This window comes from Pseudonaja textilis, chromosome 2 (genome assembly GCF_049901715.1).
Source record: "Pseudonaja textilis isolate UNSWEBS1 chromosome 2, rPseTex1.2, whole genome shotgun sequence".
NCBI classification, from domain to species: domain Eukaryota; kingdom Metazoa; phylum Chordata; class Lepidosauria; order Squamata; family Elapidae; genus Pseudonaja; species Pseudonaja textilis.
In genome coordinates, this window is record NC_141991.1 from 98,603,520 (window position 1) to 98,623,741 (window position 20,222).

Genomic DNA, 20,222 nt, shown 5'->3' on the forward strand with positions numbered 1-20,222 from the left:
TCACATTCTAAATATAGAGCTGTGGTAAAAATGAAATTCTGCACGGAGGGGCTATCAGGGAAAATTTCAAAATATCCCCATGGAAGTGAATAGACTATGATAATATGATACAAGGCTTCTATACTCTGCTGATTTACAACTCAAAGCAATGTAGAATGTTTGTTTGTAAAATCTAATTGATTTTTCAGTTTCAATTTTGAAATAAAATCTTGAGAATTTCTTAACTTGTGAAATGTTCAGCTTGGCGGACTGGCGGAGGTAGGGGAGGGGAGGGGATGGTTTTAGATACACACATGCTTACTTGCCACTTCTGCGGCCTGTTTCTGAATGGGCTGCGGCCCAGTACAGGTTTGCAACCTGGGAGTTGGGGACCCTTGCTTTAGAAGAGTTAAATGGCTGTCTTGTTTGCAGACATTTAATTTGTGCAGAGGGAAAAAAATGGGGGAGAAAGCACGAAAGCTGGTAGACAGTAATTTCAGCAAGTACATGGATCATGTTTAAACATCTGTAGAGATTCTCAAGTCATCCAGGTCATGGTTGTCCCAAAGGTGCTTTTTCAGGAGGCAAGTGGACTTTCTTGTTTTTTCTTTTGGAGATGTTTCACTTCTCATCCAAGAAGCTTCTTCAGCTCTGACAGGATGGTGGGGAATCATGTTTAAACGACAAAAGTAGGACATTGCAAGAATAAACTGACCCCACAATGAACCACACCACTACACTATTTAGGTTGCAGATAAAAATGTCGTATTTTGTCTTTTTAACAGTACAATTACAAGAACATGCATTGTGCTGCCACTGATTTTCTGCATTAGATTCATATAAAAGTTTAATCTTTGTAAATTTCAAACAAAAAGCTTGTTTTTGAAGTAAAGAACCTTTTTCTTAAAAATAGATATGTATTGTTCATTTGTAAATTGTATGATATAGGATATACTGAGTCCAAAGAGTCAGGCAATGAAATATCTAAGTGAATGTTTTAGGTCAAAAACATAAAGATTAATATTTTATTAGAAATATTTTGTCTTGCAGCAGCAAATTTGCTTTTCAAATATTCTGTACATCTTCTCTTTTTATTTAAGTTGTGTGTTCCTTGATTTCTTGAAGAGATTTTTTTGATGGAAACTTGACCAATACTATTTGTTTTATCTCTGTGAAGAAGCCCTGGATATCCTCCACACTTGCAACACAGGGAAAAAAAACCCAAACATGTCTAACCATACCTCCCCATGATTACCATGGAAGCCCAATGCAAAGCATAATAGATATGTACTATATTGTAGTGGCAGAAAATGAATATCAAAAAAAAAAAAAAACTGTTGGGAAGGAAAAGTTCAAAACATTCTAATTTAAATTATGCAGGCTATCTAAGTGCTTCAGTCTTTGCAAACTCCCACAATGGAATACTGACTCAAGAGTTGGAATATTCTTTTTAAGTTTTTGTCCAAATGTTATGTTCATACTGAACCAGTTCAGATAATAGCCATAGGGAGTCTTGTAGTGGAACAGTTGTTAGTATCCTGAATTGTACTCGGATGGAAAGAAAACAAGGCAATGTTTTTGTTAGTGGAACGTTTTTACATTCTTTAATGTATTGTTACACAGTCTAAATAAACAATGAAAAATAAATGACACAGATGAAGGGAAGGCAGTTTCCTTATTAGCTATGTTTATTATGCCACGGTTTAAGCCGTTCTGTACAGAAAGCACCCAGCTGCTTTAAAGCTACTTGTTTTACACTGGATTTATAAAAAAAAGTTTTAAAATGAGCTAGAAATGGTCCTATGGTGGTGGTGGCGGGGGGCGGGAGGGGGCAACTGGCAGAGCCATTCCCCCACTATGCTACATAGCATGGAAAGGGAGAAGGAAGCAGAAAGCTGTGTTCACCCAGGGGAACAAGATCCTGTCTGCCACTGCTCCCATCAGCAATATTTACAGCCAGGAATAACTGGAATGTACAGGGTACAAGGAGGTAGGGTATACAAAGCAAAATAGATAGCAGGCTGCTGGGCCAAAAGTCTTCATGAGAAACAAAAGTATTTTATACTAGCTTAGTACCTTTTATGCCAAAGTGAAGCTCTTGTATCTGTGATTGCCTCAAGATCCTAGAGTACCACAGGGGCAAAACAAGTGTCATCGATGAAAAGATACCATTGGTCAAAGGCAGCCTTAGATAAGATCCAGGGGCAACAAAAGAGGGTCAGGTATAAAAATACAGAGTGGCTCAAAATACTCTGGCGACTAGAAAGTCACCAGGACTATTGCTAGCGTTAGGAGAAACAACTCAGGAGGTGGAGGGGGATTGGAAGATGGGGAGTGCAGCAGAATTTAAGATGAATAAATTAACCTGGAATGTGACGAAGTGCCGAGTTTGAGGACGGGGCTGGGGGTGGGGTGGGGTGGGTGGGGGCTTAATTCCCTGTGTGACAGAGGCAAGTTTGTGATTCGGTCCTCCGGACGGCAATGCCAATGAGCTAATGCTGCGTACCCAGTACACAAATAACCATGAGCAGAGTCCCATCCCAACATGGTGGGAGAGGAGGTGGCTGCTCAGCCCAAGAGACAAAACCATCCCAAGGAAGAACAATGGCACACAACAGGATCTAATACCGAATTCATTGTAAAAAAAAAAGAGAGAGAGAGAGAGTTAAATGCAAGGTTTATACAAAAAGATCTCTTGTAAAAAAAAAAAAAAAACCTTCCCCAAAACCTAGTTGATGAGACAACATGGGAGGGGAAGAAAGGGCCGGCCTGAGTTCCATGGCAGTGTGGGAATGATGAGGCCGTCCTTTCCTCTCCTCGATCAGGCATTTTTTTTAAAAAAAACTTTTTACACTTTAGTTTTTTTCTTATAAAAACACAACTGTGGGGCAATGAGAACCCCCCAAGGCTGGCACAGGCCCCAATGGGGGCCACAGAGGGACCTAGGCCTCTGGGATGTGTTTCACAAACAAGTGCCTCATGCGAACACCTGCATTTTAGCGGAGGACTCTGCCGAAGGAAGCTGGGTGTGGCTTGGCCCTAATACAGTTGGGCTGGGTGTGGATTCAGACCAGTCAGACAAGGAATGTGGTGAGGGGCTACTCCATTGCTCCGGGGACTCTGGCGAAGGAGTCAGGTAGGGGTGCTCACTGGGAGGGTGAAGGAAGTGCTTGGGTGTTGCGTCCTGCCCCTGTGTATAACTGTGCTGCGACGGTGGGGTTGGATAATCCTCTACCCCTGCTGCCTTTAGGTATGGTGGGGGCCCTCCGCGTGGCGGTGCAACCTGACCCTGGCCCTCTTGGGGTGAGACAGGTTGGTTACTGCGCACAGCAGCTGCTGGTGGAGGCATTGGCTGGGGAGCTTCCTTGGCTTGGGTTGGAGCTGGGTTGGGCAAGCCCTGAGAGCTGTGCCCCATGGCCATGTGGTTAGGCAGAAGCAATCCTGGCGGGAAAGCTTGGCCAGACTGGTGCAGGTTGGGATGGGAAGCAGCAGGGTGGACTACCCCTATGATGGGCTGGCACTGAGAAGTGGGGACACGGGCACGCCACTCAAAAGGCATGGCCACAGGGCCCACCATGCCCAGACTGAGCCCCATGCGGCCAGGTGGCACAGAGAGGCGGTTCATGGAAAGCAGAGTGCCATCCCCTAGGTCGCTAAGGCGTGCCAAGCTGACAGCAAAGGGTGGGTCCATCATGCCATGGACCATGGGGGTAGAGGGCACCGACAGTGAGGCATTGGCGGTGTGAAAGACCCCAGGTGAGGCAGGGTTAGGCACATAGGGAGAGTCTAATGAGTCGACCGGAGACAGGGTGACCGAGCTCTCTAGGAGAGAGCCTTGACACTCCAAATTGAGCTTCTTGGCACGCGCCTTGGCCTCTTTGCTCTCCCGTGCCAGGCTGGCACTGCTTCCTGCTGTCACATTCTTTGTGCTGGGCCGACGGCTCTTCTTGCCCTGTGGAGTGGGCTTCAGGCTAGGTAAGAAGCTATTGGGAGGGCACATGAGAGGGGAGAGAGAGTGACCAGCAGGCAGGACTCCCTGTGGGCTACGCACAGTGTTGTAGTCATCCAAAAGTCGAACAATATCATGGTGCAAGCGCTCCTGAGCCACATCACGTGGCAATCGATCCATATGGTCAGTGATCTCACGGTTGGCAAAGTGATCCAGTAGAATTTTGGCTGCCTCATAACTGCCCTCCCGAGCTGCTAGAAACAGTGGTGTTTCCTCCTGTTGCAGAGAAAGGAAAATTCATGACCACATTCGACAAACAGTTTGACATTCTCAGAGTACCAGAATTCCCCACTAAATATGGCCAACAGTCCCCGAAGGCCTTGTTAAAATGGCTGACTTAAATTAATACCAATGAGTGACTTTACAAATCACTCTCTCTTCAATACTCCCATATACATTCAAGACAGCTCATTCTAAAGGAAATCACCGGGTTAAATGGGAAGATGTTTTCAAGTGTGTCATTTAGAATGCAACAGGTATTAACTAAAATTATTATTTTTCAGTCCAAAATGGAAGAGAGGGAAAAAGGGGGTGGACATCAATCCACCTGGTACAAAAGCCTAAGCCCCACTTTCTCACTAGAAAAGACAGAAGCTAATCCTTTCTTGTTAGCTCCATCTTTGGTGACCGTTATGTCAAAGGCATAATGATGTGATTTTTAAAAAGGCAACTGGAGAACTCACCTTAGTGTCCTGCATGTCCTTGTTGGCCCCGTTCTTTAGCAGAGCAATTGTAGCCTCTATATTATTGACAGCTGCTGCCCAGTGCAGGGCTGATTTTCCTGATAGAAGTGATATCAAGAGAATACATTTGTCACTTGCTAATGATCCTTAGATTTTTTTAAAAGCCTTCTAATACACCTCTTTTCCTAAATTTTAAGGAATTATCTTTCTTCAATCACGCCAGATTGTCATCTTCCATATTGCCCATTAAAACTGAGCTTTGTATAAATTAAGAGGCATTGTGTTTTGTGCTCTTAATATGAGCTAATATGAGGATAACAGAAAAATCTTCCAGTAAATCAGCTGATCTGTAGCCAAGAAAAGTCTTAAGTAAAAACTTGAAAAACGATGGCCTATTTGCTGCAGGGAGGAAATTAATAAATTTATTTATGAAAGACTGGAAGGATACATCTACTGGCAGAATCCTGTATATATCAAGCCCTCTCCCTAATTAATAACTACAAGTCATCTTCATGACCAAAATATTTTATTTTTTTATCACATATTCTAATCTCTCCCACTCCCAGCTGTCTGCATGACTTCTGCAGCAGTAACTTTCATCAACTTTAAAAAAAAAAAAGCTAAGGAAGAGAATAGTAGCCAGGCTGGAGAGTAAGTATGAGGAAAAAAATACACTGAATTATGAGCATCTTTACTAATCAATCTGGGACAATCTTGTAAAATGAGTTATGAAGCAGTTAACTAAGAATATAGAGTGAATGTAGTAGAAATCAATAGAAAGAACATAGTCAAGGTTAAGTAACTTGTCCCAAACCTAGCCAAGCTGAGACCAAGCCAATTCATTTTGCAAACTACATACCCAATTCGTCCACGGCATTGACATCAGCATGACAGGCGATCAATTCTTCCACCATGCCTTCAACAGCTAACCTTGCTGCCAGGATCAGTGCAGTTGAACCATCTCCCATTCGAGCATCTAAATCTGTAGATCGATTCCGGATCAGGATCTAACAAGAGTGTTAGGTGGAAGAAGAGCAAACTATATGTCATTCAACGTAGTAAAGTAATACCATCTACATTACAATATTTAAGTCAGTTACCATTTGGTTATTAGGAAAGCTAGGGATGACTTTGTGGAGTATCTCAGAGGTTAACAGATTGATGGCTCATGAACTAGATTGTAACATTCAGTTGAATTCACATTAAAATAAAAGAGACACTGTGACTTTGTGCTCTTAATATCAGCGAATATGGGATTAAGTATTTTTTTATCAGGCCAACCTGGTCTATCCAAATGGGATGGAGCATACTGCTTCCATTTTCGCCTTTCAGACCCAATCCAGGAGCCTTCGCAGGCAGTCGCTTTCACAACAAACTATTTTTCTGTTTATTTCTTTATTACTTTATTTTTTTGTCAGTAAATATAAATTTAACTCAGAGCTAATAAGAGGAAGTAGAAAGGCTCCATTGGCTCATTCATAGAGAGAAGGCTCACCTGGAAGACTCCTTGGGCATCAGCAGTCACAGCAGCATGAAGTGGGGTACGTCCTGTGTTATCTTGAGCATTGGTATCGGCACCAGCATCGAGCAAGCGTTTGGCAGCATCAGCCCGGGCATACCTAGCCGCCAAATGTAGCGCAGTCTCCCCTGTGCGGTCTGTTTGGGCACTCAAGTTAGCCCCCTGGCAGATGAGGTCTGAGATGATGTTGGCAGAGGAGTCATCTGCTTCCTCTTCCTCAGCCAGATCGGTCTCCATGCCACCACCGCAAAAGGAGGCCAACATAAGTGGGGTAAAACCATCTGTACAGACAACACAATAAAAGATTACTTTAACATAGTTTGTTCTTCATTGAACTAATGTAACAATCATTTATTAAACCTGTATGCCAATCATCTCTCGATGACTCACAACCCTCATACAAAGAAATTACAATAAAATGGGGTTTTGAGCTTCCCCAAAGATGGACCGATGACCGCGACTGTGCGCGGCGGCTTTGGTCTGTGCTTCGGTGTCGGAGAGCCTCAACTGACCAGATTTGGGGCAGAAGCCGCCTCGTAGGGGCAGCAAAGGGGAGACCGTCAGCTGGGTAGAGGGGAGTCGCAAATCCCCTCCCCGGCACGGCAATTGCTCCCTCCTGAAGACACCTGAAGTGGTGGTCTAAAATGGCTGCCCTGAAGGGGAAGATTAGACTGGAATAAGTTTGTGCAGGAGAAAGAGAAAGAAGCGAACAGCAGGAGGAATGGGACAATATAATTAAATGGAAGGTACCCCCAGGATTAACATTTCAAAGAATTTTTAAGAAAGGACTTAAGGAAGCGAGTAGAAAAAGAAAAAAAAGGTGTGAACTGCTTTTGACAGCGGTGGGGCTTTGAACCAAGAAAGGTAGAAGCTAGAGAAGGAATCATCTAATCAATTTGGATAAGTATATTTTGATTCTATATAGGCACTAATAAAGCTGAACTATAGATTGTTAAAGAGAAAATTTAATATCAATTGGATTTGACCCTTTTTTTTTTGAAGATTGTGGTTTAAAAAGCTCTGAATAATTGGGAAGAAAACAGAAAAGGCGGTGTAGACTTGTCAGAACAGAGTGCCATCTGAGTTAAATCTAACTTGTTTTTCCTTTAAAAGACTCTGTTTCTTAAAATTGTAAGGAAATTTGATACAATAAAACAAGAACTTTGAAAAATTGAAACATTGAAACAAAGAAAGAAACAGGAAGATTCTGCCCTTGGATTAATTGTTGATTCTGATATGGATTTGGCATTGGATTAGCTGAGGAATAAAACTTGAGAGGAAGAAAATAAAAGCTGACTGTTGGAAATTAACTTTAAAGATACTATTTGGATCAAACTGCAAATTAGAAAGCGATAAAATGGTGATATCTCTTCTGGTATTGAAAATGGAACTTAGAAACACCAAAGAAGTATTACAAGAACGAGGTGAAATGCTGGGCTTTGCTTCAAAATTCATTGAAAATGCGATCGCAGAGTATGAACAACAAAGACAAAAGACAGACGAGGAGGTGAGCAAATCACAGGGCCATCTTAATTACTATCGAGAACAAAGAACTCTGGAAAGAAAGAGGAAAAGAGTTGGAAATAAAAATTGGAGATCTGGGAAACTGAATAAAGAGGGAAATATCTGGAAAATTAAAAAAGGGAAAAAGAATCAGCAGAAATTCGAAGGGCGGAAGGAAGTTATAAATAGAGAGGGGGATAAAAACTGGAGTGAAAGAATAAAGGGGAAAATACAAAGGGAAAGAACGGATAAGAAACAGGACTTGGGAACAAAGAAATATGGGAACTGTTAAAAAAATGGGAAAAATTGTTTAATTAGACACCGAGATAATGGCTGATTGATATTTGGAGAGGGGATTCTGCAAGGTGCTGGGGGGGGTAACATAAATAAATTTGTAGTTGTGAAATGGGGACATTGATTGATAAGATGGAAAATAGAACTGTTATTTTTTGATAATGCAATGCTCTTTTGCTTTATGTATAGAGATAATTGTAACAAATATTGGAATATGTTTATTAAATATATTGAAATACTTTTAGGATTGGAATGCTAATTATTTTTTGTTTAAATATGAATGAATAATTAATGGAATGTGTGTATTAAATATACTGAAATAAATGAATTGATATAGGAGGAAAGCTGAAATAGAATTAACATCAGGGTTTAGGATTAAATGAGCAGATTAATATGTCCTTTTTTTCTGAAATTATAGATAAACCTGATGAAATTAAAAACGGGAAACCATGCAGAATCTGATTTATATATGTTATGTAGTTTTAAATGGGATTATTAATATTAATATTTTAGGTAATAAAATGTTAAACATTTAATGGGATTTAAAAGGGGAGATAGTTAATCAATATGTAACTTAGAGGTGGCGCACTTAAACTGATATGTTAGGGGAAGAAACCAATTTATAGAAGGAATGTTATTAATCAAAATTTAAGAGGAAATAAACAAATGTGACAATTAAAAGTACTTATGTATAATAATTATGAAGTTAATATATGTGAATTAAATAATGAGATAAGCATTTGGAATAATATAATAAAATAGAAAATGTATAAAAGCATCGTTAAGATAGGAAATTGAATACAAAAATTGAATATGTAATTATGGTCATATTTGTATGTATATGTGAAACCTGTAATCATTCTGTTCACTAAAAAGAGATGTTAAAATGTGGAAAACTGAATAAAACTTGTTTTAAAAAAAAGAAATTACAATAAAATGGATTTTTAAAAAGAGAGAGAGAGAACAATATATGCTAAAATTAAGAAAAGGTCATGAATTGAGAAATCCTGGACTGATCAAATGTTGCCTATAAAGACAGTATGTGTACAGTGTCCGTCTAACAAGCTGTTTTGTGTTACCTGGCCCACGGACATTGACATCCATGCAGTCAGTGTCAAATTCACCCTGGGGTGGTGTCAGGGCCATAGACGGAGGCATACGAATATCTGCTGCCACCAAGTGGTGCTGTGTCCACTGCCGGCAGTCCACTGGGTCTTCGCAGTCTAGGGCTGGGTCTTCCACCTGGCGATGAAGAACAGAAGCCCCAACGTCTATCACAGAGAGTCACACTTCCTCTATGGATTCTGCATTATATAGTATACAGCATGGACAAATTACAATGCCCTTTATGGGAAACACCGAACAAGTTAGGCCACCAGGAGCTTGGCAGAGAACTGTGCATATAACATTGCCCAGACTTGAAAACCAGAAAGGGGAAGAAAAGGAGAAGAGGCAATGGAATAGTTCGGAATATGAGCTGGAATACCTTTGCAGCTCCGGTTCTCAAGTCAGCCAAAGTCTCACAATGAGCAGGCAATACCTTAAGACGCTTGGCCTCTGGGCATTCGGCTTCCAGCCAGTCTTCTGAGCTGTCTGGTATCAGGCTCTCCCCTTTGCCAATATTCCTGAAAGAGGAAAACGCATGCAGTGAGATGAGAAGCCAGAGCATAGCAGGCAATGGAATCGTACCTCTGGCTATATGCCAAACATCCACCTGCAGGCACATACGTGTGTCCAGCTCCCTTTTTTGCCATTTTGTGTCCATGATTTTAAATGTTTTTATCCGCTGTTATTTTTTTATGATGGATGATTTGAATGTTTTTAATGTTGTAAGCTGCCCATTGGATATAAGATGGGCAGCAAACACATTTAATTAACTAATTAATTGATGAGAAAGGGCTAGCATCAAGTAAAATCAAAGACATCCAACTACCCTTTACAGCACAGGCAACATACTACAGCTACAGCTGCAGAAAATTCATGCAATGGCCGCAAGGAGTAAAGAGTACCCTATGCAGGTTCGTATTTAGGTAGAAGAGGGATGGAATTCTTCTCCATTAGCCCACTGGGTTTCTAGGCTTATCGTAGGAAAATAAAAATCCCTTCCTTAATAGTTTACATAGCAGGAAGGGGACAGCAGGTTTTGCCACATTAACGCTTGTCACTTAGCAAGACATTAACATGATTTGACAGTGAATGTCCCTGAGGCTCTCCCCCTCCCCCCTTTTTTTTTCTTTTTCTTTAACAAGCCTCTGAAGCAAAGATTTGAGATTGTTGCTCGATAGCTCTGGAATGAATAAGGGCCTCTTACTTCATGCCCAGGGCATCCTGACCCACAGGCTCACGACGGTTCTTGTTGCTACTCTCTTTCTTCAGACTGAAACCTTCAGGAAACCAGAGAGTGCTGTGTTCTCTTTTACGCCGGGCCACCAGCACACCCAGGACCAAGATCACGAGGAGAATGAGGGCTGCTACCACCACCAAGGGCAATAACTTGAATGGGTCTGTGCCGACTGTATCTCTTGTACCTGAGGAAGCAATACATCTATGTCATAAACTTGGGCTGCAAATAAAACAACCATGCAGTGTTGCTCCCCTGAAGTGCCTTTTCCATACCCCTGGAAGGAAAAGCGGGGGAAAAAACCCCCTAACCTTTCACGGCTTTGAGTGGATATGGAAACTCTAGGCGCTCTACTGCCGACAGGGCGGCGAGGTAATCAGCAGCACTTTCTGCATCAGGGAAGCATTTGGTTGACGTTTGGTAGCACAGGCGGTTGTCAATCTCAAGGGTGACCTCAGACCTAGAGGAAGCAGAAAGGGTTAGCAGGGTCTCCTTTAGCATACCAGAGAATTCCGGGGAAAGGCAAAAGTCCAGTTACCTCTGCGTTTTGTTCAATTCTCTCTATTCAGGCCTTAAATCCAGGGAATAGGCCTGACCTGACTCATTTGGTTTTAGTGCAGCCATTCCCCCATGTGCATTATGGATGAACTTGCTTCTAAGTTATATTAAATATATTAAATATTTTAAAAATTCAAACATATTGCACGTTTCATAAAAGGCATGCCATACCCTCTTGTAACAGCAAATTTATCCCATTTGTTCAACTCTTCATGCTATTGTCTGTTTAATTAGCACCAACCGGTTTCTGGGAATCTAGCATTCTCTTACACAGCTTGTTTTAATGTAGTTTTTTTTTTTAAAAAAAGAAATGAAACAGAGTTATAAACCCTCAGATTTTATAGGACAGGCAGAGACAATCGGATTAAGGTGGTCCTAGAGATAAGTGGGCACAAGGCATGTAGGGCTTTATAGATGAAATCCAGCACCTTGAAATGCAGTCCACAAACCAGGGGTAACTGGGGTAATTTGAAGAGCAGAGATGTTGCAGGGGCAACCTGAGCTATACCTGTAATTGTTTTTCTGTGGCCATATTCTGGACCAGTTATAGCAGATTTAACAGACAGATAATCAGAGTTGGAAGGGACCTTGTAGGTCATCTAGTCCAACCCCCCACCCAAGCGGGAGACCCTACACCATTTCTGACAAATGGCAGTCCAATCTCTTCTTGAAAATCTCAAGTGATGGCGCTCCCACAACTTCCGAGGGCAACTTCTTTTTTTCTACGATATTATCTTTATAAAATTTTATTAAGATAGACTTGCTATGACTTTATGATTTGCTATAAAATAAATTAAGTAAACTATAGTTATCTCGCTAAAGTATGAATTAATAAAATTAGTCAAATGATTGTTTAATAATGATATCAGGCTATATAATTGTTGATTGATAATATGAGCTATTATGCAATATAACTACAATGGAGACTATGAAATGGATGCACAAAAAAAAAGTGATAAACCAACCGATACACTGTCTGTAAACTCATGAAGGAAAGGATGATGTTTTTATGTTTTATGTGTTTTTGTTTGTTGTCAAACTTAATAAAACTGTTTTTTTTTTTTAAAAAAGAAAATCTCAAATGATGGCGCTCCCACAACTTCCGAGGGCAAGCTTCCAAGTGATCTTCAAGGGCTGCCCTATCTACAGCCTCTTACCAAATAGGGATTATAGTAGATACGTAGCGCTCGTTTAGCAACCACAAATGGGAATCTGGCACTCTCTAAGAAGCTTGTTTTAATGTAGTTAAAAAAATAAAGCACCATTAACCGTCAGATTTTACAGGGGATTGGTTGCTGTCATGGAGCAAAGCAGTGCTAAGTAGGAAACCATGTGACAACGATGCTTTCCTTTTCCCCACTCCCCAACCCTTTGGAATTACCCCACACCTAGGATAATTAGCAAGTCTGTATTTAGGTTCATTGGAGAAGGAATTATAGGAGAGCAAGCAGGGGGGAAATACACACTGAAAGAAGTGCCTACGCTAAGAGTCCAGTGTATTGAACATTCTATGCCTGCTTATTGTCATGTAATCTCTTCCTCGTCAATCCCTCTGCTCTGGGGTGGTGGGGAAAGATCAGTGTTTTGTGTAGGCACTCTCCCCTGTGTCTGACTCCTTTTTTCTTCCCCTCCTCCTAGAGGGAAGAAATTGGAGAGGACAGAATTACAAGAGAGCAAGCAGACAAACCATAGGAAATACACGGAACTACTGGCTTAGCCCTCGTGCTTCCCGGCCCCCAACTACTCTCTTTCTGACATGTATTCCTTATGGTATGCTTGCTTGTTCTCTTATAATCCCTTCCTCTCCAATCTGTTCCCTCTGCAAGGTGGTAGGGAGAATAAGTTGGGCACAGGACAAAGCATATTGACTACAAAGGCGATCACATGACTGAGAAACACGGCGATGGTCACAAATGTGGGCATTGGTTGTAAAGTTATTTTTTCAGCACTGTCGTAATTTTGAACATCACTGACCAAGGCAGCTGATAAGCGGGGGTGGGAAAGGAGGCGCTTTGGTTCATAATAAAATAAGCTTTACTTATCTTACTCTCAAAACTCTTCCTTTTCTCTACCCACCTACATAAAACTCACCCAATTATTTCTTGGCCCAGTTCCCTGCGTAGTCGTCGCCCAGTTCCATAATAAGGTTTGATCATGTAGTTGCCATTTTCATCCACACGGAATCTCAGGGAAGTCCTTAAAATGGCACTCAGCTTCTGCAGGAAGATGGTGCTGGTGCGGAGCAGTTCATCGGGGTGCAGCAGCACAGTGATGATTAGAACACCCTCTGCCAAGTGCTCAGGTACTTCCCGGGCACAATCCAGCCCGTCCCAACCGCACTCTTCTTTATTACAGCCCTGGTCACAATTCCCATCAGCAAAGTGATCTGAGCAGTATTTCTCATAAATAGGGCTGTGCAAAAAAAAAAAGGGAGATCGAAATGTGTCATTTGTACTAAAACAAATCCTGTCGTAACACAAAATGTCTCCTTCACTGACAAAGAACCATAAAAGAGCTGCAGGGAATACCTTTTCGTATACACCACAAATCAACTGAGTCATCAGGATTACATAGATTAAGGCAGCTTGCCCTCCCCCCAAATAAAGATATCTAGAATGAGGCGGTAGTGGGGGGGAATACAATGTCCACATTCTGAACAAAATCTCACTGTCTCGTTCAGTTAATCTGGCAGAAGAATACATACTCTTAATTCTAACAAGCACTAGGGAACTATAATCTACAGGTTCCCTTTTAAAGATGTAAGCAGGACTCACTTGCAGGTGCGCTCACGATTCTTGCAGTCAAAGTTGTCATAAAGACACTCAACGGTGTTGCAGAGTTCATCACACTGACTATTGTTGAAGTACGTCCAGCACTCAGAGCTCTCACACTGCTTCCAAGGATTATCCACCAAAAGAGAACAGTCACCTCCATCCCAGCGACAAGCTGGGATATTGCACATCTTGTCACAATAGGAGTCCCCTGCCTTGGCAGCACATTCTTCCAATGGACAATGGACAGGGGGCAGAGGTGGCCGGGCCATGCGTACAGTCTGACAGCGAACACCTGTGTAGTCACCGGGACAAAGGCACTGAAAATAAGGGGGAGTGGCCATCTCATGGCAGACACCCCCATTGTGGCAAGGTTGATTCGCACAACTGCTATTGGCACGGAGGCGGCAATCTGGTCCAGTCCATCCAGGAAGGCAGTAACAGTGGGCACTTGGAGGTGAAGCCCGGCAGGTGCCACCATTGAAACAGGAGAGTTCTCGGCAAGAGAATACACTGCGCTCACAATTGATGCCAGAGTAGCTCTGAAAAAGAACCGTAAGAGGAGATAATAAAGAAAGCCAGACAAACAAACAAAAAAAAATCATTAACAAAATATCTCTGGTAGAGTGTGTCCCTTCTTGCAAGTGTCACTCTGGTAAGAAAATCCTTTCCCACCCAAAGTTTAAGGTTTAAGAATCATATTCCTTTACCTATAGTTCTATATATTTCTCTTGTAGAAACTGTAGCCATACCTGGAACCTCTACAGTATCATACAATTATGCAATTGAATTGCTTTCTAATACTCCCCAAACAGAAAGCGCATTCTGACCCATGATAAAATGTCTGTTTCTTCACTCGTAGCACAGCTTCAGTGTAACCAGCTTACATTCCTCCCTATTTTCACTCCTCCTTGCCCTGCTTAATTCCTTATAATTTTTATACTCCAAGTACGTGCCATGGTGTCGTACATATAGCTTTGTTCTAGGTACTCACCCGAGGACAGTGGCAGGTATATCCAAAAGGCAAGTTTACTGCCAATTTACATTGCCCACCATTCTGGCAAGGCTGAGATTCACATGCATTCACAATGTTTTTGCAATGGCGGCCTAAAAAAAAAAAAGGGGGGGGGGGAAGAATGTTATTCTGCCAATGATAGTGCAAACTTTTCAAGAGAATACCATCACCCTATTAAATGTGACACATATATTAGTACCAGCTTCTGTACCTGACAGATTCTCCTTTCACATAAATGCCTATTGAGCTCTATCAACATTTAACTAGCAATTGAGTATATTGTTTCCACTTAGGCATGAATTATAAAAATATTCAACCAGTCAGATACAACCACTTCTCTCTCTCTCCCTCTCTCTGTGTGTTGTTGTTGTAGTTGTTGTTGAACCACAGTTCCCAAGATTTCTAAGAAATCTAACCAATTCTAGGAATTATAGTTCAGAAACATCTGAATTCCTGGAGGATGTCTCTCTGTAATCACCACCTTATCAGATATAATTTGGATTTCCTATCATGAAAATGTAATGGCGGTAAAACTACAAATACAGTTATAGATTTGTGATCTTACAAATACTCATTTAATGTGAGTTACAGAATACAAACCAAACTCAAGCAATCGGAAAGATGCTGAAATAGAATATACAAGTGACTATATATTAACCTCATAAATTAAAATTAACGTGGAAATGACCTACAGATCATAGAATGCAAAGCTTTCATCTGAAAAATGCAAAAGAATAACATACTTTTTTTTACAGTCAGATTGAGACAGACCAAATAGAAAAACAAACCAACTGAACTTGGGGGGTTCCAGCAGAATAAATATGTGATTATTTAAAAACAAAGTTATTCTATAAGATTATCATGAAGGACATGAATACTGTAGATGTGTAATAATTCATGACTCATGAGAATCCAGAGAAGTTTAGGTAAAATATATACATATTTATTCATCTGCTATTTTGCTAAAATACTCATAGAAACAAAATGTTTCCTCATGCCACCCTTGCCAGAATGCCTGAAGGTTCATTTTGTGCGTTTTTGAAGCCAAGTCACCAAATAGTGACTTTCCAAGGGTAATTCATAAACAATTTCGAACAATTTTAATGCTTTTTCCTGCTGACATTTATTTTAGCCTGTCTCCTCTGCTCACCACTGCAGCCCAGCTTCACCCATTCTTGCCCCTTGAATCCCATCACATTCGCCTTACTGGCACTCTCACTCACCAGTATAGCCTGGTTTGCAGATGCACTGGTAGTCACGGGCTTCTTGAATGCAGTCCAGGGTGTTGCGTAGATGGCAGGGATTGGATTGACATTCATTTATATCTCCCTCACAACGCTCTCCTGTAAAGCCCGGTGGGCAGCTGCAGCGGTAACCACCCACTCTGTCCACACATGTCCCATTGTTGAGGCATTTGGGGACACGGCTGTTAGGATTCATGGCACAATCATCCTCATTTATTTCACACAAGACACCTATAGAGACAAATAATCCATCATACTAAATGTTCTAATACTATGTACCCTAATACTATTTCCCTACCTCTTGAACTGCCTGTGATAAGAAAAGAAAAAAAAACCCATTCTGAAGGTGAGAAAACACAACCTGGTCTATTCAAAGTGTATTTAGTTCCAACTCCCATCAATGCTACTAATGTAACCAAAGTAAGGGATTTTCAATAAGTTGCTATTGTAAGGCAGTGTTTCGCTTCTTATTGCCTGAATAAGTAATGAAATACTGGGTAGGAAATCTATGGCTTTACAAATGAGATTAGAAAACAGTTACAGTTAGCTCTGATAGACAGCCATGATGGCTAGACATTAATGAGAGTCTATATTCAGAAATACCAGGAAAGTCATGAACTGTTCAATACTGTTGGGAAAAGTCCAGTACTTTCAAAGGACCTTATATTCTCTATTAAGGGATTTAAGAAAAAAATCTAGGTCACCCACCACATAAATAAATGAAAGTCAGAGCTGCACTGGTTAAAACTAAAATATGTCCCTCTGTGTCCTATGCTTTCTACCTAAGAATACTAACAGTGTTTCCCACGTGAGAAAAGGTGCTGTTATCCCACTCCCCAAAAAAGCCACGTGCTTACCTAGTGTTCCTGGTGGACAGGAACAAATGTAGCGACCAGTGAGGTCAATGCAAGTCCCACCATTCTGGCATGGGTGTGACTGACATTCATCAATATCAAATTCACAGTTTTTCCCCTCAAAGCCGAGAGGACACTAAAACGAGAAAAAAACAACAGGTAAAGATAATAAGACAAAGTATTCTTAAAAACATACTTTCAAAGTACCTCTTATCCATTCTTCATTAAATCAAGAATATTGAATAAGATTTACAATTTTTAAATGATGCCAATATACACTCATAATACAGATAATAGTTTGCCTTAACAACATTTGAATTAACAGAACAGAAATATATCATCCAAATCCACATAATTATAAACAATGGTGCAAAATGTCTTATTTTTAAAAGCAAGTAGTGATACCTCAATTGTGAAGAAAAGAAAATTTTGTTGACGAATGCTGTTGTGAAAGGTTTAACAAGACAGAATTATCTTATTTCCATTAGAAAATATAGCAAAAGTCAGATTTTGCAATGAAGAGGTTTGCATTGAGAAAGGAATCTGCATTTCAGTTATACGGATCCACTATCAATCCACTCTAAAAATATTATGGGACAAATCTCTGATACTATGGCACCCCCATTATGCCTGTTTGTTTTCCATTATAGTATTAAAGAACTGGCAAACACAGATTTAAATCTGACTGGGGGCTTATATGATAAGATAATGAAGAGCACACTCATATATCATTTTTGAACGACAATGATTTAGTATAGAGATAAGGATTACACTTAACGGGGAGTGTGTGAGGGAGCAGGGGGGCAAAAACAGTTATGGCTGCACATCAAACACTTGAACAGAATAGCAGCTGGGAGAGGAATTTGGGTATTTGTCCTTTAAACTGTGATTTGTCTATTTAAGGCCAAGTGAGGCACCGTTTTTCACTTCTTCCTTTCAAAGCAATGAGAAACTATTATTAGCTTTCAGTAATCGTGCTCAGAGTCTTCCCATGGATGCCTACCTGATTTACTATAGTATATATGAACAGAAAGGTGCTCTCCATTCCTTTTATATTTATGGTAAATTGTAGGAAAACACTTAAAACACCTCCCTGCCTGTCATGGGACATCTGCCTATAGCTGGCAGCTACATTTCAAGGTACTTACCTGAAACTAGTTTTGTCTTTAGCCTTGATTCAGACAGTATTCTAAACGCAATCATTCTCCAGAATCAATCATACGGTACTGCAGAAATAACTAAATAACTGTAAGAGCTTTATTTAGAAGAGATTAATGTGGTCTTTTTATTAACTAAAGCCCTTCTATCATTGAATTTGGTAGGCCAGCAACGTTTTTACCAGAGGAAAATATATTAAGGTGCAATGATTTAAGAAAAGATGAGAGAATGGGCGTTGAGTGTTGATAGAAACTGCCATCCAAGTACTGAATAGTTAAGTAGAGATGGAAAACTTTTAACTCTCCAGATTTTCTTAAATTCTAATTCTTCCCTATCCAGCCAGGGTAACACCTGTATTTCTATCTACTTTGCAAAATTAGTTGTATACAAATAGCTTCTACTGGCTTAGTGAAATCTGAAATATTGCGGAAGTTTGATCTAGCACATGGTTGCAACAAAAATCCAAGAAACAATGGAAAGCATTTTACTGTTCATATACCCTGAATTAAGGGATTACAGCATCGTAAAAAGGGCTTTATTCAGTACCAATGAGGAATATCAAATATGCCTAAATTTTGCACTGCTTGTTGCAATAGCAACAACAGAAAACAACTGTGGTATTTTATGAAGAAATGTACACAACACAGGGCAACACATCATTAGAGTTGTTTTTTATCTTGTTTTACATTAATTGGAAAAATAAGGTATAGGTTTGGGCCAGTTCCTTGGCTCCCAATCTTCGCAACATCCTCTTGCAATGTTAGGGCCTCAAACCTTTCCTTTATGGAGCAGCACCTTTCCTAGAACATAAGCTAGGTTGTCTGCCTGATATGGTTGGCTAGGCCTTCCTCACCTCACAGACATAACCTCCCACAAAACTGCGGCAGGTACCCCCATTCCGACATAGGCTGTGCTGGCAGTGATTGACCTCACTCTCACAGTAGCTTCCAGTATAGCTCTTCTTGCAAATACATTGGTGAGTATTACCAGCATCCACACAGCGGCCTCCGTAATGGCACACTTGTTCCTTGGTTACACCTATGCAGAGGAAAAGAGAGTTACTCACTGTGTGGTCTCTACATATCCTCTGTACCACTTCCTAAAAGAACTTAAACAGAATGAACAAGAATAAAGAAAGTAAAGAAAAACAAGACTGTACATAATCAAGATTATTTATGCTCCGAGCCTTTGAAAATAGCTGGAATTTCTTCTATTCCAAGTTCAATTTCTCTGAGGGAAAAACACACTTTTTCAGTTTTTCTGAAATTTGATTCCAATTTCTCTTTAAAGGATATATTTACAGTTCTCATTGGCATCACTTGGTAGAAGCTGAATAAGTTTATAAAATAAATAAAATAATTATGGCAGATTTAAAAAGCGAGAGTCTATAATATACTTCATACAGCTAGAGCAAGGGCTTTCAATTGTTTTCAGGCTACATGATTTAGAAATGCACAAACGATTTAGAAAAATTATTGAAAACCCTGGCCAAGATGCAAAACTTTAGTGACAGAAAATTGGCTGTTTCCCTAAATCCTTCAACAGAACCCTCAAATTCTCAAGGAACCCCAGGATTCCATGGAACATAATTTGAAACACTCTAAACTACAGTAATTGAGTTTCAAACAGATGATCTCCAAAACAGATTATCATCTCTACTGTGCCATTCATTGATTAATCAAACATTCAGTGTTGTTTAGAGATAACCCATTTTGAAATAAACAGAATAAACATCCTCTCTGACTAAACATTGATACATCTGCTAATGCTGAATCTATTATTGGGTCAAATAACATTAGCAATATTTACACTATCCTTGGAAAGCACAGAAAATAAAATTTCATGAATGCTAAATATTTTATGGACACTCCTAGGAATTGCAGTTGGAAGATTAACTGATGGCTCAGTGGATTTAAAGACGTTGTCCCAGTAGCTCTGAAATACTTGAACAGTGAGTACAAGATGATGTTCAGAAGCCTGGATAATTAACAATACACATTTGAGCTTGTGGCCAAGACATATTCACTGTGAACACAAGTAGCAGGGTTGAAGAGGAACATTTTGTATATAATTTCCGCTTTATATATAACTTTTCTTTACAGATGGAAGAGTACTGGAGCAGAAAGACCTTTACCTCGGTTCCTAGCTACCACTTCACAAGAAACATTTGGGATGTCACAGTAACGGCCAGTCCAGCCTCCAGGGCAATCACAGGATAAAGTAGCAGCCGACTGTATGCAGTGCCCACCATTTTGACAGGGGGAGTGGCTACACAAATCCAGAAGGTTCTAGAA

At 40.5% G+C, this 20,222-nt stretch overlaps 1 protein-coding gene across 2 annotated transcripts in view; it reads right to left on the reverse strand.

Moving 5' to 3' along the window:
• Nucleotides 1-1,554: 1,554 nt before the first annotated feature.
• NOTCH3 (notch receptor 3) overlaps nt 1,555-20,222 on the reverse strand; it is a 66,743-nt gene continuing 48,075 nt past the window's right edge. Inside the window, exons 20-34 of one of the 2 annotated variants that reach the window (XM_026696237.2) lie at nt 20,063-20,216; nt 18,782-18,966; nt 16,774-16,906; nt 15,896-16,147; nt 14,652-14,764; nt 13,661-14,199; nt 12,978-13,298; nt 10,640-10,788; nt 10,299-10,515; nt 9,528-9,612; nt 9,067-9,229; nt 6,167-6,471; nt 5,531-5,678; nt 4,672-4,769; nt 1,555-4,204 (exon numbers count right to left, since the gene is read on the reverse strand). In XM_026696237.2, coding sequence (XP_026552022.1) covers nt 2,957-4,204; nt 4,672-4,769; nt 5,531-5,678; nt 6,167-6,471; nt 9,067-9,229; nt 9,528-9,612; nt 10,299-10,515; nt 10,640-10,788; nt 12,978-13,298; nt 13,661-14,199; nt 14,652-14,764; nt 15,896-16,147; nt 16,774-16,906; nt 18,782-18,966; nt 20,063-20,216 — 4,110 coding nt within the window. In that variant the 3' untranslated portion in view covers nt 1,555-2,956. Of the gene's footprint in view, nt 4,205-4,671; nt 4,770-5,530; nt 5,679-6,166; nt 6,472-9,066; nt 9,230-9,473; nt 9,613-10,298; nt 10,516-10,639; nt 10,789-12,977; nt 13,299-13,660; nt 14,200-14,651; nt 14,765-15,895; nt 16,148-16,773; nt 16,907-18,781; nt 18,967-20,062; nt 20,217-20,222 lie in introns of both variants that reach the window. The other variant, XM_026696236.2, reaches the window with a different exon arrangement.